At 42.4% G+C, this 24,977-nt stretch overlaps 1 protein-coding gene and 1 long non-coding RNA gene across 3 annotated transcripts in view; both read right to left on the reverse strand.

Moving 5' to 3' along the window:
• SLC39A13 (solute carrier family 39 member 13) overlaps positions 1-5,022 on the reverse strand; it is a 584,382-nt gene extending 579,360 nt beyond the window's left edge. For both annotated transcript variants that reach the window (XM_044082895.1, XM_044082894.1), the window contains exon 1: positions 4,690-5,022. In XM_044082895.1, the coding sequence (XP_043938830.1) occupies positions 4,690-4,981 (292 nt within the window). In that variant the 5' untranslated portion in view covers positions 4,982-5,022. The remainder of the gene's footprint in view (positions 1-4,689) is intronic.
• A 6,013-nt stretch (positions 5,023-11,035) lies between these two features.
• The window catches only part of LOC122811210, a 335,417-nt gene continuing 321,475 nt past the window's right edge, over positions 11,036-24,977 (reverse strand). The window contains exon 3 of the long non-coding RNA XR_006366224.1: positions 11,036-11,362. This is a non-coding gene — a long non-coding RNA (uncharacterized LOC122811210). The remainder of the gene's footprint in view (positions 11,363-24,977) is intronic.

The following is a 24,977-nucleotide window of genomic DNA, read 5'->3' on the forward strand; positions in this document are numbered from 1 at the left end:
CTCCACCACTATTGCAGGAAAACATTCCCTTTGGTACAAATCTAATCTTATTAATAAACTTAAAAGAACACACCACATGTTTACATACAGTATAATTATTACAAGAAAAAGTTCCTAAAATGGCAGGTTGACTAACAATACCAAAACTAGGTAAAACAAAATTACCATGTACTAACATGTCTTTAAGATTTCTTCCAAGTCTATATGACATACATAGTGATTTATCCAACCATTTAGATGGATCTCTATCCCCCAAAAGAAAATTCCAATAATATTTCAACAAATCCTAAATTTTCTCACTTATAATGTTATAAGTTGTAACAAAATAAATTTCTTTTTTTTCCCTTAGAACTATTTATATTATGATTAACTCCATCTAATTCTTGCGCGGCCCCAGTTTCTAAAACCCTTTGAATAACTTAATTTATCATTTCTACCTTGTATCCCCTTGTGAAAACCGGTAGAGATGGGTGAAGGCTGCCAGCCTACCCAGATAAAACTGTGCATATAATTCTATAATTTGTAAATATGAATGTTGAACTTAAAACCATGTGGCAACATTGCCATCTGCTGTAAAGAAAGCTAAGTCAAGCATTTCTTGTTGGTCCTTTGAAATTAAAATTATTTATTCACTGCCTTTGATGTTTTACAAGTCGGCTCCAGTCCGGCTAGATGAAGGCTTCCTGCCTATTGTTTTAAGGCTAAAGTTAATGACTAGAATTTACATATGGAATGTCCTTTACTACAAGTGTAAAAGAATGTAAATGCAGTTTCTGTCAGCCTGGGAACACAAAGAAAGTGTAAAAGATGATGTAATGTTTTAATCAGAACTGCAGTTTCAATTTAAACAGTGAGAACCAGAGATTAAGCATTTTTGTCTGACTATCCAACTCACAGCACTGCCTGCTGCTCTATGTAAGTAAGTTATTTTAGAAGTGTGTTTTCTTGTAGATAACTAGAAGCTAGACATATTAGACAAAGGGGTTTTCTGTGATGTCAGAACTGTACTACTGATTTATTTTAAGTATTTCTGTGTGATCTCTGAACTTTTGCCTAGCACTGTGTAGTAGAAAGTGTTGTCTTGTGGTTTTAATTATTTATTATTATTAAATATTTTAAAACATTTTAACTGTGTCTGGTTTATATAGAGATAAGTTAAGCTCTAGAGTACAATGCATAGTTATAGAGTTTATTGTACAAAGCCACTCTAGTAAGCCTTGACTGACTAGTCACACTTGCCAATTGGATAATAATATTGCACAGTAATAATTGGACACCATGTTAAGGGCCTTTGGGTAGCTGATAATATTAGCTGGGTGGTGGCAGTAATTACTACCGTATAGTCTGGGTAAAAGGGGCATAGCTGGAGAACCTATGCCAGCCTTCCCCAGAAGTGTCTGTGTGGTTGTGTAAACTCTTATCTCAAAGTGTGTGTGTGTCAGTTACTTGGGCAGGGACAGGAAGCACTGGTTGGACAGAGAGGGTGCTGGAGATTTTAGCTTGCCCAACTAGGCTGAGATCTGGACCCTATAGCTGTGCCAGTGGGGAGTCTTATTGGGGACCTGGGGAGCAAGGGAGCGACCAGTCCCGGGACTGTGATCTCTGTGTGCTCTTAAGGGAAATTGCACTTTACTGTGTGTATTTGTTATCCTTTCCTCTCATATGACACACCCTCTCTGGTGTTAGTGGTGAGGATTGAGACTCCTTGATTACTGGGCCAGGGCATGGGCATCACACCCCTATTTAAAAACATTTTAGCAGATTTATCTATTTCATTTAATAGATCTTTCCTATCACTACAAATTCCGGATAGCCTTAAGAATTCACCATAAGGTAGTGCAGAAAGAAGATGGGGAGGATGGCAACTAGTACCATATAAATATGGACTCCCATCCAGTAACTTCCTATGCACCTCTCTACATATTTCCCCATTGTCCAACCCCTGAAGAGTTAAATCCAAATATGTCACTTTTTGGCCACACTGCAATCCATCAAAGGACAAATTATATACATTATTTTGTAGCTCTAAAACAAACTGCGAAACTTTTTTTTGGCCACCTTCACAAACAAAAATCAAATCACCTATGTATCGATAACATTTAACATTTTTTCATAAAGCCATGTTTGTACAAACACTCCAATTTAAACCGAGCCATTAATAAATTAGCATTCATGGGGGCAAATGGTGCCCCCCTCGCTGTACTTTGTTTCTGTCTATAAATCTCATTGTTAAACGTGAAAAAATTATTTATTAAACAAAAATGTACTAATTCAACTATATAATTTGTTAGGGGACTGTTTCCCAAAAAGTAAAATAGGGACTGTATCCCATCTTTATGTCGAACTGTACTATCTAAACTCTTGACATCAAGAGTTATCCAATACATGTCCTTGGTTCCATTTCAAAAAAGAAATCTTACTTAAAAAAAATCAAAGCTATCCTTAACATATGAAGGAATCTTTAAAACAAAAGGAAGTAACAATTTATGTAACAAAACCCCCATATTACGCAAAAAATATCTGCAAGCTGAAATAACTGGACATCCTGGGGGATTATTACTATTTTTGTGCAACTAGGACAAGCAATAAAATGTGGCTAAAATACCCCCCTTCACTACTAAACTTCTTTTGAATATCTTCCTGTGATAAATATCCTAATCTAGCACCTTTTTGTAACACATCTTGAAATTGCATAATAGCATCTTTGTAAGCTTTATTATCGCTTCTTTCATAAACTTCCCCATTGGACAAATGTCCTAAACACATATTAAAATACTGCTGATAATGCATAAGGACAATCTTATTCCTTTGTCCGAGGGTTTTGTAATTAAATCTTTCCTATTTTGCAATTCTTGTAAAGCCTTCCATCTGTTTAATCAAAGCTGTTTATCAATTAAAATCTCTTTATACAACTCATTTACAGAAAATGTTGACATAGAACTAAAATGCATAACACTTTCAGTGGTGTAGGGAGGAATAAATTTACTCTTAACAGGAATACTAGAAGTATCAATTAAACAATAAGTAAGCACTGTTATAAAAATTATCAACATCATCATCTAAGTCTAAATCACAGCAGCAAGAATAGAAACTTTCATTTGCATTTTGGGAATCTCTTTCATAAAATACATTCTGACCACCAAAAACATTAGCATAAAAAACTTTTAAATGCAGTTAATGGATAATTTTGCTGTAACTTAAGAACACAAGTGAAAGATTTGTTTCAAGTCCTGCATCACTTTATCCTTATCCTGAAGGGTATTAAATAATTCAGCCACAGCAGTGCCAAAAACAGTCTGGTTGTCTAAGGGAGAATCTAATAATTTGGCCTTGATGTCTTCAGGCACAGCCTGGAGGCAAAACCAAGAATACCTCCTCAAAACAGATCCAGATGCAGCTGCCCTAGAGGAGGCATCAGCAGCATCACAGCTACATTTAATAGAATGACAAGCCACCTGAGAAGAACAGCTCAAAAGGGAAATGGCAGAAGTTTTACCCTCTGAGTTAGGCATATCAGCCAGAATGCCTCCAAGGTGGGAAAGAGCAGCCACGAAGTACCTAGTCATATGGGTCTGGTAATTAATAGCCCTGAAGGCTAAGGTAGCAGAGTTATATACTTTACCACACTTGTCCATGGCATGGCTATCCTCCTAACCCCCTCTGAAATAAACAAACATGGTTCCCACTCTACATCTGTACCAGATGAAGGCACAGCCTCAGTGGACATGCAGGTAGGGGGGTCCACATCAGCCTCCAGCTGGGTTGGAGCAGAGGGAGCTGACAGCAGCACAGAATGATCCTCGGGTCCTTCCTCCAACCTGACAAAGACGTCTATTTGATGCTGGAGAGCAGCAGGATCGGTCTGCGCCTTTGGTGAATTTAGCCATGGTATCCTGAAACAAAAGCTTCAATCTCTGGTTCTCCAAATAAATGGAAAGAGAGGAAAAATGACTAACCTGTCTTAGGGACAAACGCTTGACAAATCTTAAAGTACTCATATGTGTGTTAGTAATACCCAAGCAAAAGAAGCACTGTTCATGTCATCTTTATGAGGAATCTGCCTCCCACACTCACATTTTACCTTAAGGTTACATGTCATCCTGGACGAAAATAAAAAGAAAAAAGAAAGGAAGAGATCCCAATGGGGCACTTATCTGCAGAAGGCTCAGTTGTGGAACCAATTCTGAACATCCTGCAGACTGAATTCAAACACAACATTTAGACTGGTGGCAAAGAATTTCTGAGGATTAGGCACTTCTACATCACATATATACCTTACACCTTGCACACAAAACATACATCTGACATATAGCACTTGAAGATGTAAAGACCTTGCAATACTGAAAGTGATAAGAACGGACATGCACTTTTAACTAAATATTTATTAGTAGATATAAGAAAAATAGAGTGGAATGCTTTCTACAGAGTTTTAGAAAACAAACATCTGTACTTTTCTTGCTTAGAAATCTCATCAATGGTTCAACACGATGCACAGAATAGCAAAGAAAGACTGTGAAAAGGGACTGACCAGGAATAGTTCTGTGCCTATTTACAACCTCTTCTATTACACAAAATTTTATGATACATCATGTTGAAGGTTAAAAAAAATTACTAAACTGAGCTTAAAACAATAGATTACAAACACGAAGAGTAATTAAATCTTATATAAAGCAAGGAGTCTGAACTTACCTTCTGATTTTAGTGCTGCACCAGCCTTGATAGGAATTACCAGTAGTGGAAACACACCACTCATTGCCACCAGAAGTGAGCCAATTACAGAGCAGATCCAGGCATCCAGACGATCAGGTGAAAACAAATCAGACCATGAGCGAACTTCCTCTGTGCACAGTCGCCTGATGCCATCTTCCACTCCCACAGATTTCTGGGAAAACTTCCCAGACCTGGAGGAGTTGGCTAAGGAAAATAATGTCAGGGAGACAAGGAAACACAGAAACACAGTGCGACCTCTCAATTCTGTCATCTCACGATCTGAAAAAGCTCACAGCTGTGTGGTTCCATTCGCTGGCAAGGAAAAAATAAACAATTATAGTTAAAGTAATTTCACAAGATAAGCAATATATACAACATCTGCAAAGTACAGTTTTGTACCTACCATAAATGTAGATGTCCGATAGGCATGCATCTGCAGTCCTTACAAATGGGTTGTCCTGTGGCCAGGGAGCCCTTCGGTCGGGCGGATTCCAAAGTCTGGGTCTGGCCTCAGCTGGTGTCGCACTTCACCCGACGTCATAGCTGCAGTTCTTCGGGTATAAAGGCATCAGCCAACGCGATTTTCCTCAGTGTTTCTTGCCCCAGATGCCAGGTGCCCTCTAGGAAAGCTAAATTTGGATAAATGCAAATGGTTCCAAATAGTAGAGAGCAAACAAAAAATAAGCATGTATGTACATATATACAAACAAATACAGCATAATAGGGATTCCAGCTAGCTACAGATGGGCAAATACCCTAGGAGTACCCACAGAGGGGAAGGGAGGGTGGTAATCCTGACTGCAGATGCATGCCTATCGGACATCTACATTTATGGTAGGTACAAAACTGTACTATGTCCTTCAAGGATGCATCTGCAGTCCTTACAAATGGGTAGTACCATAGCCAAACTGGGGAGGAGGAGAAATAAGATTATGAGGAAGTTAAGATCCCGCAAAACAGCAGTGGCAAACCTGCTCGGATCTGGATATAAAGGTAAATTATAATGCTTGGCAAATGTATGCATGGAGCTCAAGTAGCAGCCTCTAAAATGTCTTTGGTAGCCACCTCAGAAAAAGCTGTGGTAGTGGCTGTAGCCCTTAGAATGAGGCCTGATGTTTTCTGGAGTTTCTTCCACATGTAACAAAATCTAATGCAATTTCCCTATCCACTTGGGATTGTCTGTTTTGAAATTGCTTTTCCTTCCATTCCTGTTGCATATGCTACCAGTAGCTGGTCAGTAAAATCCATTTCAAAACCAATTCTTTATTTACAAACTTAATAAAACAATTATTCCATTATTCAATTAAATAAAATACCTCCATTTAACCTCATAGTTTAAACCTGTGGGAATTAATGTATTGCATTTTAAAATAAAGACAGATTCTTTATAGAAAAGATGTTCCTTAAGCATATTTCCATCTTCCCCTTTAAAATGTATTTGTTCCAATACGCTGCCCTGTAACATTAGAAAATCACTATTGTACTTTTCTTTAAAGTGTGAAGCCACAATTTTATCTTCTTTTTGATTTTTAATATCTCTAATATGCTCTAACAATCTTACTTTGAGTGTTCTTTTCGTTTCACCTATATAAAAAAGGTTGCAAGGACATCTAAGAGCATATATGACTCCACTACTATTGCAGGAAAACATTCCCTTTGGTACAAATCTAATCTTATTAATAAACTTAAAAGAACACACCACATGTTTACATACAGTACAATTATTACAAGAAAAAGTTCCTAAAATGGCAGGTTGACTAACAATACTAAAACTAGGTAAAACAAAATTACCATGTACTAACATGTCTAAGATTTCTTCCAAGTCTATATGACATACATAGTGATTTATCCAACCATTTAGATGGATCTCTATCCCCCAAAAGAAAATTCCAATAATATTTCAACAAATCCAAAATTTTCTCACTTATAATGTTATAAGTTGCAACAAAATACATTTCTTTTTTTTTCCCTTAGAACTATTTATATTATTATTAACTCCATCTAATTCTTGCGCAACCCCAGTTTCTAAAACCCTTTGAATAACTTAATTTATCATTTCTACCTTGTATCCCCTTGTGAAAACTGGTAGAGATGGGTGAAGGCTGCCAGCCTACCCAGATAAAACTGTGCATATAATTCTATCATTTGAAATATGAATGTTGAACTTAAAACCATGTGGCAACATTGCCATCTGCTGTAAAGAAAGCTAAGTCAAGCATTTCTTGTTGGTCCTTTGAAATTAAAATTATTTAATCACTGCCTTTGATGTTTTACAAGTCGGCTCCAGTAAGGCTAGATGAAGGCTTCCTGCCTATTGTTTTAAGGCTAAAGTTAATGACTAGAATTTACATATGGAATGTCCTTTATTGCAAGTGTAAAATAATGTAAATGCAGTTTCTGTCAGCCTGGGAACACAAAGAAAGTGTAAAAGATGATGTAATGTTTTAATCAGAACTGCAGTTTCAATTTAAACAGTGAGAACCAGAGATTAAGCATTTTTGTCTGACTATCCAACTCACAGCACTGCCTGTTGCTCTATGTAAGTAAGTTATTTTAGAAGTGTGTTTTCTTGTAGATAACTAGAAGCTAGACATATTAGACGAAGGGTTTTTCTGTGATGTCAGAACTGTACTACTGATTTATTTTAAGTATTTCTGTGTGATATCTGAACTTTTGCCTAGCACTGTGTAGTAGAAAGTGTTGTCTTGTGGTTTTAATTATTTATTATTAAATATTTAAAAACATTTTGACTGTGTCTGGTTTATATAGAGATAAGTTAAGCTCTAGAGTACAATGCATAGTTATAGAGTTTATTGTACAAAGCCACTCTAGTAAGCCTTGACTGATTAGTCACACTTGCCAATTGGATAATAATATTGCACAGTAATAATTGGACACCATGTTAAGGGCCTTTGGGTAGCTGATAATATTAGCTGGGTGGTGGCAGTAATTACTACCGTATAGTCTGGGTAAAAGGGGCATAGCTGGAGAACCTGTGCCAGCCTTCCCCAGAAGTGTCTGTGTGGTTGTGTAAATTCTTATCTCAAAGTGTGTGTGTGTCAGTTACTTGGGCAGGGACAGGAAGCACTGGTTGGACAGAGAGGGTGCTGGAGATTTTAGCTTGCCCAGCTAGGCTGAGATCTGGACCCTATAGCTGTGCCAGTGGGGAGTCTTATTGGGGACCTGGGGAGCAAGGGAGCGACCAGTCCCGGGACTGTGATCTCTGTGTGCTCTTAAGGGAAATTGCACTTTACTGTGTGTATTTGTTATCCTTTCCTCTCATATGAGACACCCTCTCTGGTGTTAGTGGTGAGGATTGAGGCTCCTTGATTGCTGGGCCAGGGCATGGGCATCACACCCCTATTTAAAAACATTTTAGCAGATTTATCTATTGCATTTAATAGATCTTTCTTATCACTACAAATTCTGGATAGCCTTAAGAATTCACCATAAGGTAGTGCAGAAAGAAGATGGGGAGGATGGCAACTAGTACCATATAAATATTGACTCCCATCCAGTAACTTCCTATGCACCTCTCTACATATTTCCCCATTGTCCAACCCCTGAAGAGTTAAATCCAAATATGTCACTTTTTGGCCACACTGCAATCCATCAAAGGACAAATTATATACATTATTTTGTAGCTCTAAAACAAACTGCGAAACTTCTTGTTGGCCACCTTCACAAACAAAAATCAAATCACCTATGTATCGATAACATTTAACATTTTTTTCATAAAGCCATGTTTGTACAAACACTCCAATTTAAACCGAGCCATTAATAAATTAGCATTCATGGGGGCAAATGGAGCCCCCCTCGCTGTACTTTGTTTCTGTCTATAAATCTCATTGTTAAACGTGAAAAAATTATTTATTAAACAAAAATGTACTAATTCAACTATATAATTTGTTAGGGGACTGTTTCCCAAAAAGTAAAATAGGGACTGTATCCCATCTTTATGTCTAACTGTAGTATCTAAACTCTTGACATCAAGAGTTATCCAATACATGTCCTTGGTTCCATTTCAAAAAAGACATCTTACTTAAAAAAAAAAATCAAAGCTATCCTTGACATATGAAGGAACCTTTAAAACATAAGGAAGTAACAATTTATGTAATAAAACCCCCATATTACGCAGAAAATATCTGCAAGCTGAAATAATCGGACATCCTGGGGGATTATTACTATTTTTGTGCAACTAGGACAAGCAATAAAATGTGGCTAAAATACCCCCCTTCACTACTAAACTTCTTTTGAATATCTTCCTGTGATAAATATCCTAATCTAGCACCTTTTTGTAACACATCTTGAAATTACATAATAGTATCTTTGTAAGCTTATCGCTTCTTTCATAAACTTCCCCATTGGACAAATGTCCTAAACACATATTAAAATACTGCTGATAATGCATAAGGACAATCTTATTCCTTTGTCCGAGGGTTTTGTAATTAAATATTTCTTATTTTGCAATTCCTGTAAAGCCTTCCATCTGTTTAGTCAAATTATAACTTATATGCTGTTTATCAATTAAAATCTCTTTATACAACTCATTTACAGAAAATGTTGACATAGAACTAAAATGCGTAACACTTTCAGTGGTGTAGGGAGGAACAAATTTACTCTTAACAGGAATACTAGAAGTATCAATTAAACAATAAGCACTGTTATAAAAATTATCAACATCATCATCTAAGTCTAAATCAGAGCAGCAAGAATAAAAACTTTCGTTTGCATTTTGGGAATCTCTTTCATAAAATACATTCTGACCACCAAAAACATTAGCATAAAAAACTTTTAAATGCAGTTAATGGATAATTTTGCTGTAACTTAAGAACACAAGTGAAAGATTTGTTTCAAGTCCTGCATCACTTTATCCTTATCCTGAAGGGCATTAAATAATTCAGCCACAGCAGTGCCAAAAACAGTCTGGTTGTCTAAGGGAGAATCTAATAATTTGGCCTTGATGTCTTCAGGCACAGCCTGGAGGCAAAACCAAGAATACCTCCTCATAACAGATCCAGATGCAGCTGCCCTAGAGGAGGCATCAGCAGCATCACAGCTACATTTAATAGAATGACAAGCCACCTGAGAAGAACAGCTCAAAAGGGAAATGGCAGAAGTTTTACCCTCTGAGTTAGGCATATCAGCCAGAATGCCTCCAAGGTGGGAAAGAGCAGCCACGAAGTACCTAGTCATATGGGTCTGGTAATTAATAGCCCTGAAGGCTAAGGTAGCAGAGTTATATACTTTACCATACTTGTCCATGGCATGGCTATCCTCCTAACCCCCTCTGAAATAAACAACCATGGTTCCCACTCTACATCTGTACCAGATGAAGGCACAGCCTCAGTGGACGTGCGGGTAGGGGGGTCCACATCAGCCTCCAGCTGGGTTGGAGCAGAGGGAGCTGACAGCAGCACAGAATGATCCTCGGGTCCTTCCTCCAACCTGACAAAAATGTCTGTTTGATGCTGGAGAACAGCAGGATCGGTCTGCACCTTTGGTGAATTTAGCCATGGTATCCTGAAGCAAAAGCTTCAATCTCTGGTTCTCCAAATAAATGGAAAGAGAGGAAAAATGACTGACCTGTCTTAGGGACAAACGCTTGACAAATCTTAAAGTGCTCATATGTGTGTTAGTAACACCCAAGCAAACGAAGCACTGTTCATGTCATCTTTATGAGGAATCTGCCTCCCACACTCACATTTTACCTTAAGGTTACATGTCATCCTGGACGAAAATAGAAAGAAAAAAGAAAGGAAGAGATCCCAATGGGGCACTTATCTGCAGAAGGCTCAGTTGTGGAACCAATTCTGAACATCCTGCAGACTGAATTCAAACACAGCATTTAGACTGGTGGCAAAGAAATTCTGAGGATTAGGCACTTCTACATCACATATATACCTTACACCTTGCACACAAAACATACATCTGACATATAGCACTTGAAGATGTAAAGACCTTGGAATACTGAAAGTGATAAGGACGGACATGCACTTTTAACTAAACATTTATTAGTAGATATAAGAAAAATACAGTGGAATGCCTTCTACAGAGTTTTAGAAAACAAACATCTGTACTTTTCTTGCTTAGAAATCTCATCAATGGTTCAACACGATGCACAGAATAGCAAAGAAAGACTGTGAGAAGGGACTGACAAGGAATAGTTCTGTGCCTATTTACAACCTCTTCTATTACACAAAATTTTATGATACATCATGTTGAAGGTTAAAAAAAATGACTAAACTGAGCTTAAAACAATAGATTACAAACACGAAGAGTAATTAAATCTTATATAAAGCAAGGAGTCTGAACTTACCTTCTGATTTTAGTGCTGCACCAGCCTTGATAGGAATTACCAGTAGTGGAAACACACCACTCATTGCCACCAGAAGTGAGCCAATTACAGAGCAGATCCAGGCATCCAGACGATCAGGTGAAAACAAATCAGACCATGAGCGAACTTCCTCTGTGCACAGTCGCCTGATGCCATCTTCCACTCCCACAGATTTCTGGGAAAACTTCCCAGACCTGGAGGAGTTGGCTAAGGAAAATAATGTCAGGGAGACAAGGAAACACAGAAACACAGTGCAACCTCTCAATTCTGTCATCTCACGATCTGAAAAAGCTCACAGCTGTGTGGTTCCATTCGCTGGTAAGGAAAAAATAAACAATTATAGTTAAAGTAATTTCACAAGATAAGCAATATATACAACATCTGCAACAACAAAGGTGATGTATTACAAAGCAGAACAAAGAGAGCTCCTAGTCCACCTCTCCCTGTACACTACTGGTCATACGCATGCACATGAACTGTAGTTCAAAAGATATATAGCCTACTTTCATACAGTCCCTAACAGCTATGCAGAGAAATGATAATGAGGTCCTGGATGATAAGAGTTTGCAAACTAACAGCTGTATTATTCAGTGTGCTACAGATTGCAAACCCACATTGGGAAGAGTGTGATAGACAGCAGAGAGTATAAAGGGGCCACAAACGCTTCAGTGTGTCAATGTACATGTCTTCACAACTACCAAATATATATTAGTAGTTACTAGTGTTTCTATTTGCAAAATGCACCAATAAGCTCTGCTCAGTTACAAAAAATAGAATACAAAATGACAAATTACTGTATAGGAAATAGAACAGCAATGTGCTGGTTTCAGAATTATCAGGCATGGTGATAAAAGTTTCAGCAAGTCTTCATAGATTAGTACCAGGCTAACTGCCCTTGCGAGACATTTTAAGCCTAACCAATTATCCCCTGTGAGATTCAAACCCTGTACCTTGTGTTTGTAAGGCAAACACCTTAACCATTAGGCCACCCTACCAACCCCAGACTTTATTAACCATGCCTATGAAAGCTCAATGCAAACCTTGTTAACCATGCCTATGAAAAGCTGTGTGAAGTAAAACAGTTCATCTAATGTTTCACTAATCTTAACGATCACACTAGCATATTTTGGAAATGCAGAACTTTGTAAAATAATCTATGTATGTATGTACACATATACATACACAATTTCTAAGTGTGTGTGGAGCATTAGCAAAGTCTAGGAAACTACTGTTTAACACTGGGAAAATTACAAGGTACAGATTTCGTTACAAGCATTAAAGAAGCTAAACAATCCACAAAGAGTGCTACTAAACTCAAACAAAATCTGCACATATCTTATATAATATCTCAAACTAGGATATTTTTACTTTTAGAGTATTATGAAAAATGAACAATGAAATGCAAGAGAACACCTAATTTCTTAAATACACCATGTCTTATAGCCATATTTAGGTCAGATAGTACACCATGTAGTTCCCAGACTGACTCTGTTCTTAATACAAAGATGAGAACCCCCCCCACCAAAAAAAAAATATAATCCAAGCTGTAGTAAATAACTTCTTCTAGCGCCTTGCTACAGTTACTAACATCTAAAGGCATTAATTTAAACAAACATATTACCTGTGTGTGTTTAAATGAACACTTGTATTGCAACTGCACATGATCACAAACTATGGCATGTCAAAGCCCATTCTATTAGAGCCACTGCAGCAATCCTCAAAGGGGTCAGCACTCAGTCGACCTCAAAAGCAGCCACCTGGTCCTCAGTGCAAACATTCACCAGGCACCACAATCTGGAGGTTATCTCTACAGCTTGGAAAGTCTCTGGCTCTGCTATCCTGTCAGGATTGCTGTTTCAAGCCATTTTTCTACTGCCAGCCACCTTCTACTTCATTGCTTTGAAAATTTTCCCAAGTAATGACTACAACATTGAACAATATGATGAACACAGTACAGTTTTGTTAGAAACTTACCATAAATGTGGAAGTTCAAGAACATTAACTGTGGCAGTTCAGGTTCTCACCCTCATCCCATCTGTTTTCTACTTGGGTTGGGGTGGTACCGTTTGATTCAGTTTTCACTTTCCACTGCATCCCCTTAACATGCCCTCCTCCTCTGCCACACAAGACAGTGTATTACTGGTCCACTATGGTTTCAGAACCACAGTCTTTTCTCCTGGCTTTGTCAGGACAAGAAAAATTTGAAAACTGCATCAGCTGATACCATTTTATACCAATGATGTTTATACATTGCAATGGGAAGGTGTAGGTTGAAGCCTTGTTTTAAGGTATAGCTCAGAAGTCAAGCTGAGTGTTTGGACTACCAGTAGGCAAGATATCCCAAGAAATAATAACTGCAACAGTAAGCGGTATGATGAACATCTGGATGCATACTTCCCAGAAACTGAAGAAATATCTGCTTTTAAGAACTTAAGTGTTTGAAAGTTCAAAAGAATAATGCACAGCAGATGTAACACACAACTGTAATACCACTGTTACAGTGAAAATTGCACTTACTGTAATAACAGAAGTTCAAATTCCTAACTGCTGCAGCAGCTTTTTGGAATTTGGGTTGTATCCTACCCATGACACAACCACTGTCCAGCTTCACAAAGTTCAAGCTTCCTCCCACATCTTCACTCTGAAGATTAGACAGCCCATTTCTGGAAGGGACAGTACAGTTGTGTAAGTAAACTTACCATAACAGTCAATGCTCAAATGATCGCTGCTGCAGTAGCCTTAGCTATATGGGGTTATAACCTGACAAGAATATAACAGCCGGCCAGCTTCCAAAGCTTCAGGTCACCTTCCACACACCCAAACTTTCAGGCAGCTTAAGGTGAGCTGACTAAAAGACAAGTTTGGGCACCAAGCCCTTCAGGGCTTTCCTGCCAATAGAGACAAGGAGGTTCTGCCCTGAAAGGACAATGCTAGGAGAAAAATGTCCACATCCTGGCATAAAAAACACACCAAAAATAAGGGGGATGGACAGAAGGGGCAGCTAATGCAGCAGTGATCATTCGAACATCTACTGTTATGGTAAGTTTACATACTGTGTTCATCATATTGATCACTCCTGCAGTAGCCTTAGCTATATGGATAGAATACCCTAGCTTATTACATTTGGGAGGTGGAAGGAGGAGTCCAAGAGCCCCTGAAGAATGACTCTAGCAAAGCTTGACCTAGACCTAGAGAAGGTATTAAGCATACAGTGCTTTGCAAAAATATGTACAGAGGACCAATTAGCAGCTTCTAGAATACTTAAAGAATCCAACCCTTTTCAAAATCCCATAGATTAAGCAAAGGCCCTGGTAGAGTGGGTCTTGATCCTTTCTGGATTAGTTTTGTTATGATGAGTATAACGAGAAGTTATGTACTCACCATAACGTTCCATCTGAGTACGTATCTTCATTTGTCTGCAACCTTTGGGATACGGATCCGATCTCGGATCCGAGCCGGCAACTTCTATCACAGCATAGATCCGAGCTCCTAGCTCCTCCCTTTACCCATAATCCCCTACCAACCCTGACTGACCTCAGATCAAGTTTGCCCCATAGCACAGCTAATACTGTGTCCCAGAGGGAACTAATCTAAAAAAACCCAGGTAGGATCATATTGGTCAGGGGGAAGGAAGGGGGATGGTTGCAGACAAATGAAGATACCTACTCGGATGGAACGTTATGGTGAGTACATAACTTCTTAATCTGAAGTAGGAACTTCATTTGTCAGCAACCTTTGGGACAGAGTCCCCAGCTACCTAAATCTTGGGTGGCCTCATGGAAGACTATTGCGGAGCACTGCAGAGCCAAAGGCGCCCCACCTCAGGAGACAATATCTACTTTGTAGTGGCTGATAAAGGTATGAGATGAAGCCCAAGTGGCTGCGGAACAAATGTCATCCAGAGAAACCCTAGCCTTGAAAGCAGCCGATGTAGCAACGGCCCTAGTAGAATGAGCACGGACTCCCTGAGGTGCAGGCCTTCCCGAGCTCTGATATGCTAAGAGAATACAACTAGATATCCATCGGGAGAGGGTAACTTTAGAAACCGACTTGCCGAAGTTGTTTTTGGCAAAGGAGACAAACAACTGATCGGATTGCCTATGACCAGTAGTTCGATGAATATAAACACGTAGTTGTCTGTGCACGTCTAGAGAGTGCAGCTTATATTCTCCTTTGTTTTGATAGTTGGGGAAGAATACTGGAAGATTAATGAGATACCTTAGATAGAAAAGACGGATTGATCCTGAGGTGAACTCTGTCTGGGTGGAAGACCAAATATGGTGGTTTGACACAGAGAGCCTGGAGTTCCGAGACCCTCTTGGCTGATGTTATGGCCACCAAAAAGGCCGTTTTCCAAGAGAGGTATTTGAGATCAACAGTGGCCACTGGCTCGAAAGGGGGGCTAGTCAAGGCCTGTAAAACTAGGGATAAATCCCATGGAGGTACCACCTCTTTGACCGGGGGCCTGAGGAGGAAGGTACCCTTAAGGAAGGTCTTACACAGTTTGGAAGTAATAAGCGGGCCTGACTCCTGCCCTGCATGATAGTGTGAAATTGTTGCAAGTTGTACCTTGACCGTGGAAGAACTAGCCCCCTGGTGAAAGAGAGAAGTTAGAAAATCTAGAACTGACGCTACCGGCGCCGTAAAGGGATCTAAATGACGGTACTCTGCCCAAATGGAAAAACGTTTCCATTTACTCCGATAAACCCTTCTGGTGGAAGGCTTGTGAGCTGCTACTAGAATGGCTTTGACTGGTGATGAGATTCCGGGAGTCCTTATCAGGAGTGGAACTGGAGCAACCAAGCCGTCAGCTTTAGGTTGGCCAGGTTCGGTGTCGGGAGACCCAAGGGGTGTGAAATGAGATCGGGGAGGGAATCCAGAATCCAGGGCGGATGAATCAGGTGAGACCATAGGTAAGGGAACCACGTCTGACGAGGCCAGAATGGGGCAATGAGGATCATCTTGCTCCCCAACTGACTGGCTTTCTGCAATAGTTTCAACATCAGGGGCAGAGGCGGGTAAGCATAAAGCAGACCGGGAGGCCAAGCATGGACTAGAGAGTCTCGGGGACTCCCGGAGGATCAGAGCAAAGTAATCGTTGCATTTGGCATTTGAGAGAGAGGCAAAAAGATCGCAACAAGGTCGTCCCCATCGGGCAAATACTTGCTCTGCCACTAGAGGATTGAGAGACCACTCATAAGGAGTCAGGATAGTACGACTGAGTCTGTCCGCTAAAATGTTGGACCGTCCCGGAATGTGCATTGCGATGAGAAAGCGGATGGTGGATAACGCCCATTCCCACACTCTCATGGCCTGGCGGCAGAGAGGGTAAGACCTGGTTCCCCCCTGTTTGTTGATGTACCAGACGACAGACATGTTGTCCGTCTGTACTGCAATCGTCCCCACCGGAAGAGGGTTGTGAAGTGCTTGCAATGTCAAAAGCACCGCCCTCATTTCCAGGACGTTGATATGCAATGAGGTCTCTATGTCGTTCCACATGCCTTGGACTGTTCTGCCCAAATAGTGCCTCCCCCACCCCAGGCGAGAAACGTCCGTGGTCACTGTGGCGACTGGTGGAGGCAGCGAGAAGGGGCGTCCCGTGTGGAGATTGGAGGACTGGAGCCACCACATGAGCGACCTTTTGCAGACCCTGCTTAAGGGAATGGGATGAGACAGGAGATTGCGAGATAGGGACCATTGTACCTGGAGGGTCCACTGTACGACCCTCATATTCAGACGGGCCAATGGCAGCAGAGAAATTGCTGCTGCCATGGACCCTAGAGCCCTCAGGACCAATTCCGCCGAAGGAGCTTGAAGTTGAAGGATGGCCTGCACGTGCAACCTCAGGTTCTGAAGCCAATCTGGAGTCAAGAAAGCAAGCATCAGTCTGGAGTCCAACCTCGCCCCTATGAAATCCAATACTTGTGTAGGAGCCAGGGAGGATTTGGCCATGTTGATGGTCAACCCTAGGAGTGGAGCCAGATTGAGGAAATAATCCCTGCATGAGCAAAGAAGATGCCTTGTTGGGGAGGTAAGGAGCCAGTCGTCCAGGTACGGAAAGACCTGAATTCCCTGGAGTCTCAGGGGGGCCGCTATCGCTGCCAAGACCTTGGTGAACACCCTGGGGGCTGAGGTGAGACCGAAGGGAAGGGCCCTGAACTGGAAATGGCTGGCTCCCAGCCGGAAGCGGAGAAACAACCTGGAGCGTCTGTCTACGAGATTGTGATAGTACGCATCCTTGAGGTCTATCGAGCACATCCAGTCGTTCTCCTGCAGTAGTGGGAGAATAGATTGCAGTGTGACCATCCGGAACTTTACTTTTGGTACTGCCAGGTTCAAGAGAGAGAGGTCCAGGATGGGCCTCGCGTCCCCCGTCTTTTTTGGCACCAGAAAGAACCTGGAGTAAAAACCTGATCCAAGCTGATCTGGGGGGATGGGCTGGATGGCTCTTTTTTTGTAAGAGCTGCTGAATTTCTGCAGCAGCTGCCTCCCTCTGATTGGGTGGTACATCGGGGAGGCTTCTGATTCTGGGGGTTACAAGAAAGGGAATTTGGTATCCTCTGGATATAACACGAAGCACCCAGCGATCCGTTGTTATGGACTCCCACATTGCTAGGTGCCTCAAAAAACGTCCCCTGACTGCCTCCAGAGTGGAGCAGCCGGGTAACCCCTCAGGGGTTCTGCGTGGGTCTCTCAGAGAAAGGTTCTCTGGACCCAAAATTCCTGGGACCCCCTCTGCCTCTAGGGCGGTGTCCTCCCTGTCCTCCTCTGCCACGAGAGGACTGGTTGTCCGGAGCAGACTGGGATTGATGCGATTTCCGGAACCACATCTTCTTCTGACCCTTTTGGTTCTTGGCAAAGGACCTCTGGGGAGCAGAGAAGCGGACTCCAACGGCAGACAACGTCTTCCCGTCTTTCTCGCTCTGGACAAGGGTGTCGCGAACGGTTTTGCCAAACAATGCAGAACCATCAAAAGGGGCATTCGCAAATGACGCCTTAAAGGGTTCTGAGAAGTCACAATGTCGGAGCCAGGCTTGCCTCCTCATGACCAGCCCGACTCCGCCTGCTCTAGCGGCTCCCTCAGTAGCGTGAGACAAAAGCCACATAGAGGTGTTGGAAATAGAACGTAGGGTGGACATTCGGGAGGAGTACAGTTGCTTGTCCCCTTCCGACATGGACCCTGGGGGAGAAGCAGCGTATTCTTTAATTAGATCCCACTGCATCCGAATGACGTGTGCCATACAGTTCATGGCCCTCATGGAGAAGGTCGCTGAACTGAAGGCCCGCTTCCCAAGGCGGTCCATCGCACGAGACTCCTTGCTCGGCGGATGAACCGTGGGGCTCTCCTGAGCCAACTCTCTCTTGGTGGCTGCCGCCACCAACATGGCATCCACAGGGGGACCTTTGCTCCAATGGGTTCTCTCTGACGGCGGGCTCAAGATTTTGTCCGGGCACTTGGGAACAGGCTCTACAGTGTCCGGCTCCCTCCAAGCCCTAGTGGCTATAAGATCCACCAAGGGGCCGGGGGGAGGGGACACCCAAGAGGTAGATGGCCCTGCCTCGAACACCTCTAGGAATACGGACTCGGAGGAAGCCTTGGGGGCAGACCCCCCCCCCCGATTCTGAGCATTCCGATGATGTCTCCAAAGGAGACATCCTCAGGGGGTGACCTTGGGGAGCCTTCCCCTTCATCCAAGTCCGTATCTTCAGTGAGGGACTTAGGGGAGTCCACGTGCCTCCTTTTGCACTTCGACTTGCGAGGAACCTCCTCGGGGGGGGCTGTCCGAGGAGTCCTCACCAGCAATATCCTGTTCCAATGGAACACCTAGAGGCGCTGAAGCAGGCTGCCCCGAAGGCCGGGTGAGGGGAGCCAGGACCAGCTGAGAGGGAGTGCAGGGGGGAGCCGAAGCCAGGACCGAAGGCCTGGATGTACTCAACAGTACCCTCTCCACCACTGCGAAAGCCGAGGGGGAGCTGCTCTCTGACGGATCCGACTCCCACTCGGATCCGAGGCGGGGATCGGACCCGGGGCCGAGACTGTCGGATCCGAAGGACCCGCGTGCTCCGACCGGGATGGGGCCGAAAGCACACAGAGTCCCTCAGATCCGAAGCTCGGCCCACGGCTCCGAGAGGTCGGATCCGACAAACTCGAGGGAATAGTCGGAGCCGAAGTGCCTAGCACTGTCGGCTCCGACCCACCCCCGGATCCAACGCGGCTCAGCTCCGACAGCTCCGAACCCGGAAGGCGGGTCGGAGAAGGAGTGATAAGAGCAAAAAAGGGGGTCGAGCTCCCCGGGGAGGCAAACACTCCCATTTACATCTGGGCCTGGATGAACCTCCTCATCATCCGGTCCATGTCCGCATCTGACATACTGAAGGTGGACCTCGAGGAGGCCACCGAAGCAGGCCTGGAGTGCCGCCTCGATGACCTCGACGGGGACCAGGTCACCTCCTCCTCGGGTCCCGGTGAGAAGCAAAGAGATTGGATCCGAGGAGGAGGCAAACCAGAAACCCTGAAGAGAGAAGCCCGTTTGGCAGGCGGGGCCGAGAAGGAGTCGTCTGCCCGCCACTTAAGGTGCTTCTCCCTCCGCTTCTCTTTCCTGGCCTCCCTCACCTCTGAAGCCACAGTGGGAGGTTGAGTCCCGGTCAGGGGGGGCAGGAGTGGCCGCTACCGAGCACTGGGTAGCGGTCACTGAAGTACCGGAGGCCGGAGCCGGGTCTGAGGGCAAAAGGCCCGCCAGAACCAGCTTCGACCTCCGATCCTTAAGTGCCCTGGGGTTGAACGCATCGCAAATTGCACAACCCGAGGAGAGCTGTTCAACCCTAAGGCACCTAACGCACCGAGTGTGGCCATCAGCCGGTGAAAGCTTGTGACCACACTTGGTGCATTTCGAAAAAATAGCTTTAGGGGCCTCCGACATCACTAACAGAAAACGCACACGTTAGGCCCCTACACACTACACACACACTGCGAACAGCGAGGGCAGGGAGGAGAAACAAAGATAAAAAATTTAAGCTAATTTAAGCTAAAAAAGGTGAAATTAGGGTTAGGGACTAAACACACACACAAACACTCGCTCAAAAAGAGTACAAGAAAGAAATTAAAATTTTCTTTACTCACAAGAATACACCAAGAGCTGTGGAATCTAGCTGTTGCTTGAAGAGCGGCAAACTAGATCTGAGGTCAGTCAGGGTTGGTAGGGGATTATGGGTAAAGGGAGGAGCTTGGAGCTCGGATCTATGCTGTGATAGAAGTTGCCGGCTCGGATCCGAGATCGGATCCGTATCACAAAGGTTGCTGACAAATGAAGTTCCTACTTCAGATCAAAAGGTAATAACCTAAGACAACCATTTCGAAATAGTCTGTTTTAGCATATGTTGTTTTCTACTCACCTTCACAAGAAACGAACAATTGATCCAAAGATCTAAAAGATTTAGTTCTGTCAAGACAGTACCCACATTGTCCATGAACTTCCAAATATACGGAGTACTCTTTCTCCCTCTTTTGCAGGTTTTGGAAAGAAAACAGGGAGATGAATATTTTAGCTTAAAGTAAACGTGGATACAACTTTAGGCATAAAAGAAGGATTAGTTCTCAAAGAAAGCCTGTCCCTGTGGAAAATGAGGTAGGGTTGACTTACTATAAAAGCTTGCATCTCATAATAGTTTTGCAGAGGTCAGAGCAATCAGTAAAAATGTTTTCCATTTTAAGAACCTCAAGTAAGCCAGGTTAGCTGGTTCAAAAGTGCAAGTGTTAGTTTCTCTAACACAAAATTATGATCCCAAGCAGGGGCCATCAGTTTACTTGAAAGTCTCTTGTGCAAAACCTTTTTCAAAAACATTCTGACATGAGACTGCATTGAAGGAGGAAGATCCATGGGCAAACAAACTAAAATGGCTGATAAATTAACCTTGATAAAGGAATACAAAAGGCCACATGACAGTAACTCACACAAATGTTGCAAAATCAGAGAACAAGTAGCCCTAAATGGCTGATGGCTATGTTGTTGGCATCAACTAGATAACCTTTTGCACTTGCTAATGTATGATTTTCTAGTAACAAGCTTTGTTGTCTCCATTAGTATCGGCTAGACTTTTTCAATAAACAGGTGCCTAAAAGGAATTACTACCCTACCATTCCAGCAGTCAACTGAAGTTAACTGATGTCGGGGTGCATCAGTCTGTTTAGAAGCTTGTGGTAACTGCCCCTGGCCATTTCCAAAAGAAGGGAGAACCAGAGCTGCCTGGGCCAGAAGGGAGTCACCACAATGATCTTAGGGGATTCCTTCTGAATTTTCAAAATTACCCTGGATGTTAACAGAAAGGGTGGAAAAGCATTCAGGAAAATTCTTTTCCAAGGAAAAGAAAATGCATCCATCTTCCAGACCTTCTTACATGGAGTACAGGAACAGAATCATGTCAGTGGATTGTTCAGAGAGAAAGCAAAGAGGTCTACTTAAGGAAATCCCCACAGCTGGATCAAATCTTGGAAGCCCTCTGATCTAGACATCCGGGAAAGGAATACCCTGGTCCCACTGAGCTTGTCTGCTGCACAGTTTGCTCCAAAAGAATGCCTGCAAAGTGAGACTGTGCTTTGAAGCTTTATCCCAAGTTAACATGGCTAGTCTGCAAAGGAGGCATGACCTGGATCCCCCGTTTGTTGATCTACCACATGACTGTGATATTGTCTGTAACAACTTGAAGAGATCCCGAGGACCAAAGATGACTCAGAGTTATGTGCTTGTATCTCTCCATGGTGTCCCCACACAACCTGCACTTTTATCCCTCCTGAAACTGCTACCCAAACATAGACCAAGGCATCTGTGGTGAAGGACTGTTTTGGAACAAGAAGGGGGAAGAGGACACCTGGATTTAAGGATATATGTTGTCTCCACCAAATGATTTCTCTTATGATAAACCCCCAGCACTGGGATTTGAAAAGACAAAGGATGTTGCTGTTGGGACCAAACAGACTTCAGATACCACTGCATCTTTCTCATGTGGAGTCTTGCCAGGAGTATCAAAGAATCATAGAAGCCACAAGACCTAAAATCCTGAGGTATTCCCTCACAAAGACTAAATTTTGAGTGGAAAATTTTACATAGATATACTTTTTCCCTGTGACAGAAGAGATCTTTGAATGGTGGTGTTTATGCTAATATCCCAGGAATACAATCCTGTGCGAGACAGTCAAGAAAGATTTTTGAATGTTCTCTTGGAATCCCAGCTTGTGTAAGAGACCTCTCATTCAAGAGAGGGACATTCCTGACACTATGAAAAAGAATCTGCAAAGATAAACCATCTAAATAAGGAAAAATGTGGATACCCTGTAGCATGCAATGGGCTGCAAGTGGAGCTAGACACTTTGTGAGCACTCTTGGTACAGTGGATAGTCCAAATGGCAAGTCAAAAAACTTCCAGAAATGAAAATCCTTAAGAAACATCTGAAGTTGCAATTAACAGGGATGTGATGATAGGCATCTTTTAAATCTCGTGCTACCAGGAAACTTGAAAGAGGAAGAGGAAGAGGAGTTAACCCTTTGTGAAGTGACATTTTGAATTTGCGCACTATTACAAACAGGTTTAGTAAAGAAAGATCCAGAACTGGTCACTAAGCATTTTATTTCTTTTGGCATTAAGAACATTCTTGAATAAAATCTCTTCACAACCTGGGAAGGAGGAACAGATTCTATCACTCCCTGGGACAGTATGTGATGAACATGAAGAAACAAAAGAGTCTGATCTGGAGGATGAGGAATGACCCTCCTGGAAAGAAGGAATTTCCTCCCACTGCCATCTGTAACCTTGATTTTTTTCAGAACCAAATAGTGTGAAAATAAAAGTTATGTACTTACCATATCTATGCATCTGTGTTGTCTGTTTTCATCCTTCAACTGATGGGTCTCAGATCCGACCTTGGACACTTCATTGGTCTTTGGCTTCATAGCTCAAGCTCCTCCCCTTACCCATACTCTCTTCTCCTAAATTACCTCCGATTGACTTTGCCCTCTAGTCAGCCTACTAATTTATAGCGAAAGGATACCCAGCAGTCAGCATATTCTAAATTAAGTTGTATATCGGCTAAAGCAGAAAGTAGGAGAAGAAGAAACCTGGAGCTCATGTAGCGAGACTGAAAGGAAATACTCTTCAGGACATACTAGGATCTCACATGAAACAAACTTATAAAATACGAAGGGGGTTGGAGGACGGGAAACTGAGAAAGGACGACAATGCAGATGCATAATTATGGTGAGTACATAACCTTTACATCCGATGTTCTCTTTTCATCCATTTTTCAACCAATGGGACAAAGTCCCCAGCTAAAGTATCGTTGGGTGGCCCTCAAGGAAGGAAAAAAGGATACTCCAGAGTACAGTGCAGTCAAATGCTGCCCTATTCCTAGATAAGATGGCTAAATTGTAATGAGCTATAAATGTAACAGCAGTGGACCAAGTGGCAGCTGCACACGTCATGTATAAAAGCTCTGGACCAAAAGGTAGTTGATGTGGCCATATATCTGGTGAAATAAGCCTTAGGTGGTTTGGGTAATGTCAATCATTTATTCATGCAGAAAAAACAAAATGGAATCAGTGAGCCATCTAGCTAAGGTTACTCTAGATACTGCTTTGCCCAATTTAGCTTTGGAAAATGATATAAACAATTGGCCAGATTTTCTGAAATCTCTGGTTCTATGAATACAGAATCTTAGGTTGTATATGAACATCCAATAGACATTCCTTCACGGGAAAACATTGGAAAAAAAACAGGTAGACTTATGGAGTTGTGGATAGTTCATTCTGATGCCACCTTGAGTAGAAAAGCATTAGTCTGAAGGGATAACCTATCCTTATGAAAAATCAGGCACAGTGGTTAGGAAGAAAGCAGCTGGAGTTCTGACACTTGTTTAGCTGATCTAATGGCAACTAAGAAAAGAGATAATATTTTTAAGTTTACCTTGGCTGAAAGCCCAAAGGAAGGCTGGGTCAAAGCTTGAAGAAATAATGTTAAATCCTATGGGGGAGTGGGGTCCTTAAAGGTACCTTTTTATTTCAACCTCCCATTAAGAAAAGCCTTGCATAATCTCAGACAGGCCAAAGAAGAATGGTTTTCGCCTAAGTGAAAATTAGAAATGGCAGCAAGTTGGATATTAATTGTTAAGTAACTAGCTCCATTACTGAAAATGGAAGCAAGGAAGTCAGGAAGAGCTGGGATAGGTGCTGAAAAGGGGTCTAAGTGTCTCTGGAGGGCCCAAATAGAAAACCTTTTCCATTTAGTCTTATAAACCTTCCTGGCTAAAACTTTCTGGGATAATGTAAGGATTGGAAAAGCTGAGGAAGAAAGCCTGGAGTTTCTAGCCATCACTGGAAGTGGAAAAAACATGCCGTCAGTTTGAGGGTTCGAATATCCAGGTTCAGTACCTTGGATGAGTGAAACAAAAGGTCCTGAGAAGGATCCAACATCTAGGGAGGGCAAAACAGGACAAATCACAAGGAAGGGGAAAGCCCACTTGTTGTGGCCAGAATTGTGAAATGAAGATTACCTTGCTTTTCCACTGAAATGCTTTCTGAAGAAACTTGGGAATGAGAGGAAGAGGAGGACAAAAGGTATATAGGAGTCCGGAGGGGGGCAGGCTCAGTCATGAATCAGACAGTCTCCCAGTGACACTCCCTCTGGAGGGATCAAGGCAAAGTACCTCCTGCACTTGGAATTGAGAAAAACAAAGACATCGCAGCACAGTTGGCCTCACTGGCAAAATATAATTTCTGCTACCAACTGATTGAGAGACCACTTGTAAGGTAGTAAAATGAACCTACCTCAATTTGTCTGCTAGTATGCTGGTCTTCTACAGAATGTGTGTTGCCAACAGAAAGTGGCCGGAAGAGATCAGCCATTGTCATGCTCTCACTGCCTCTGGACATAAGGGGTAGTA

The sequence above is a fragment of the Protopterus annectens genome, chromosome 9.part0, assembly GCF_019279795.1.
Source record: "Protopterus annectens isolate FY-2018-M chromosome 9.part0, PAN1.0, whole genome shotgun sequence".
Lineage (NCBI taxonomy): Eukaryota > Metazoa > Chordata > Ceratodontiformes > Protopteridae > Protopterus > Protopterus annectens.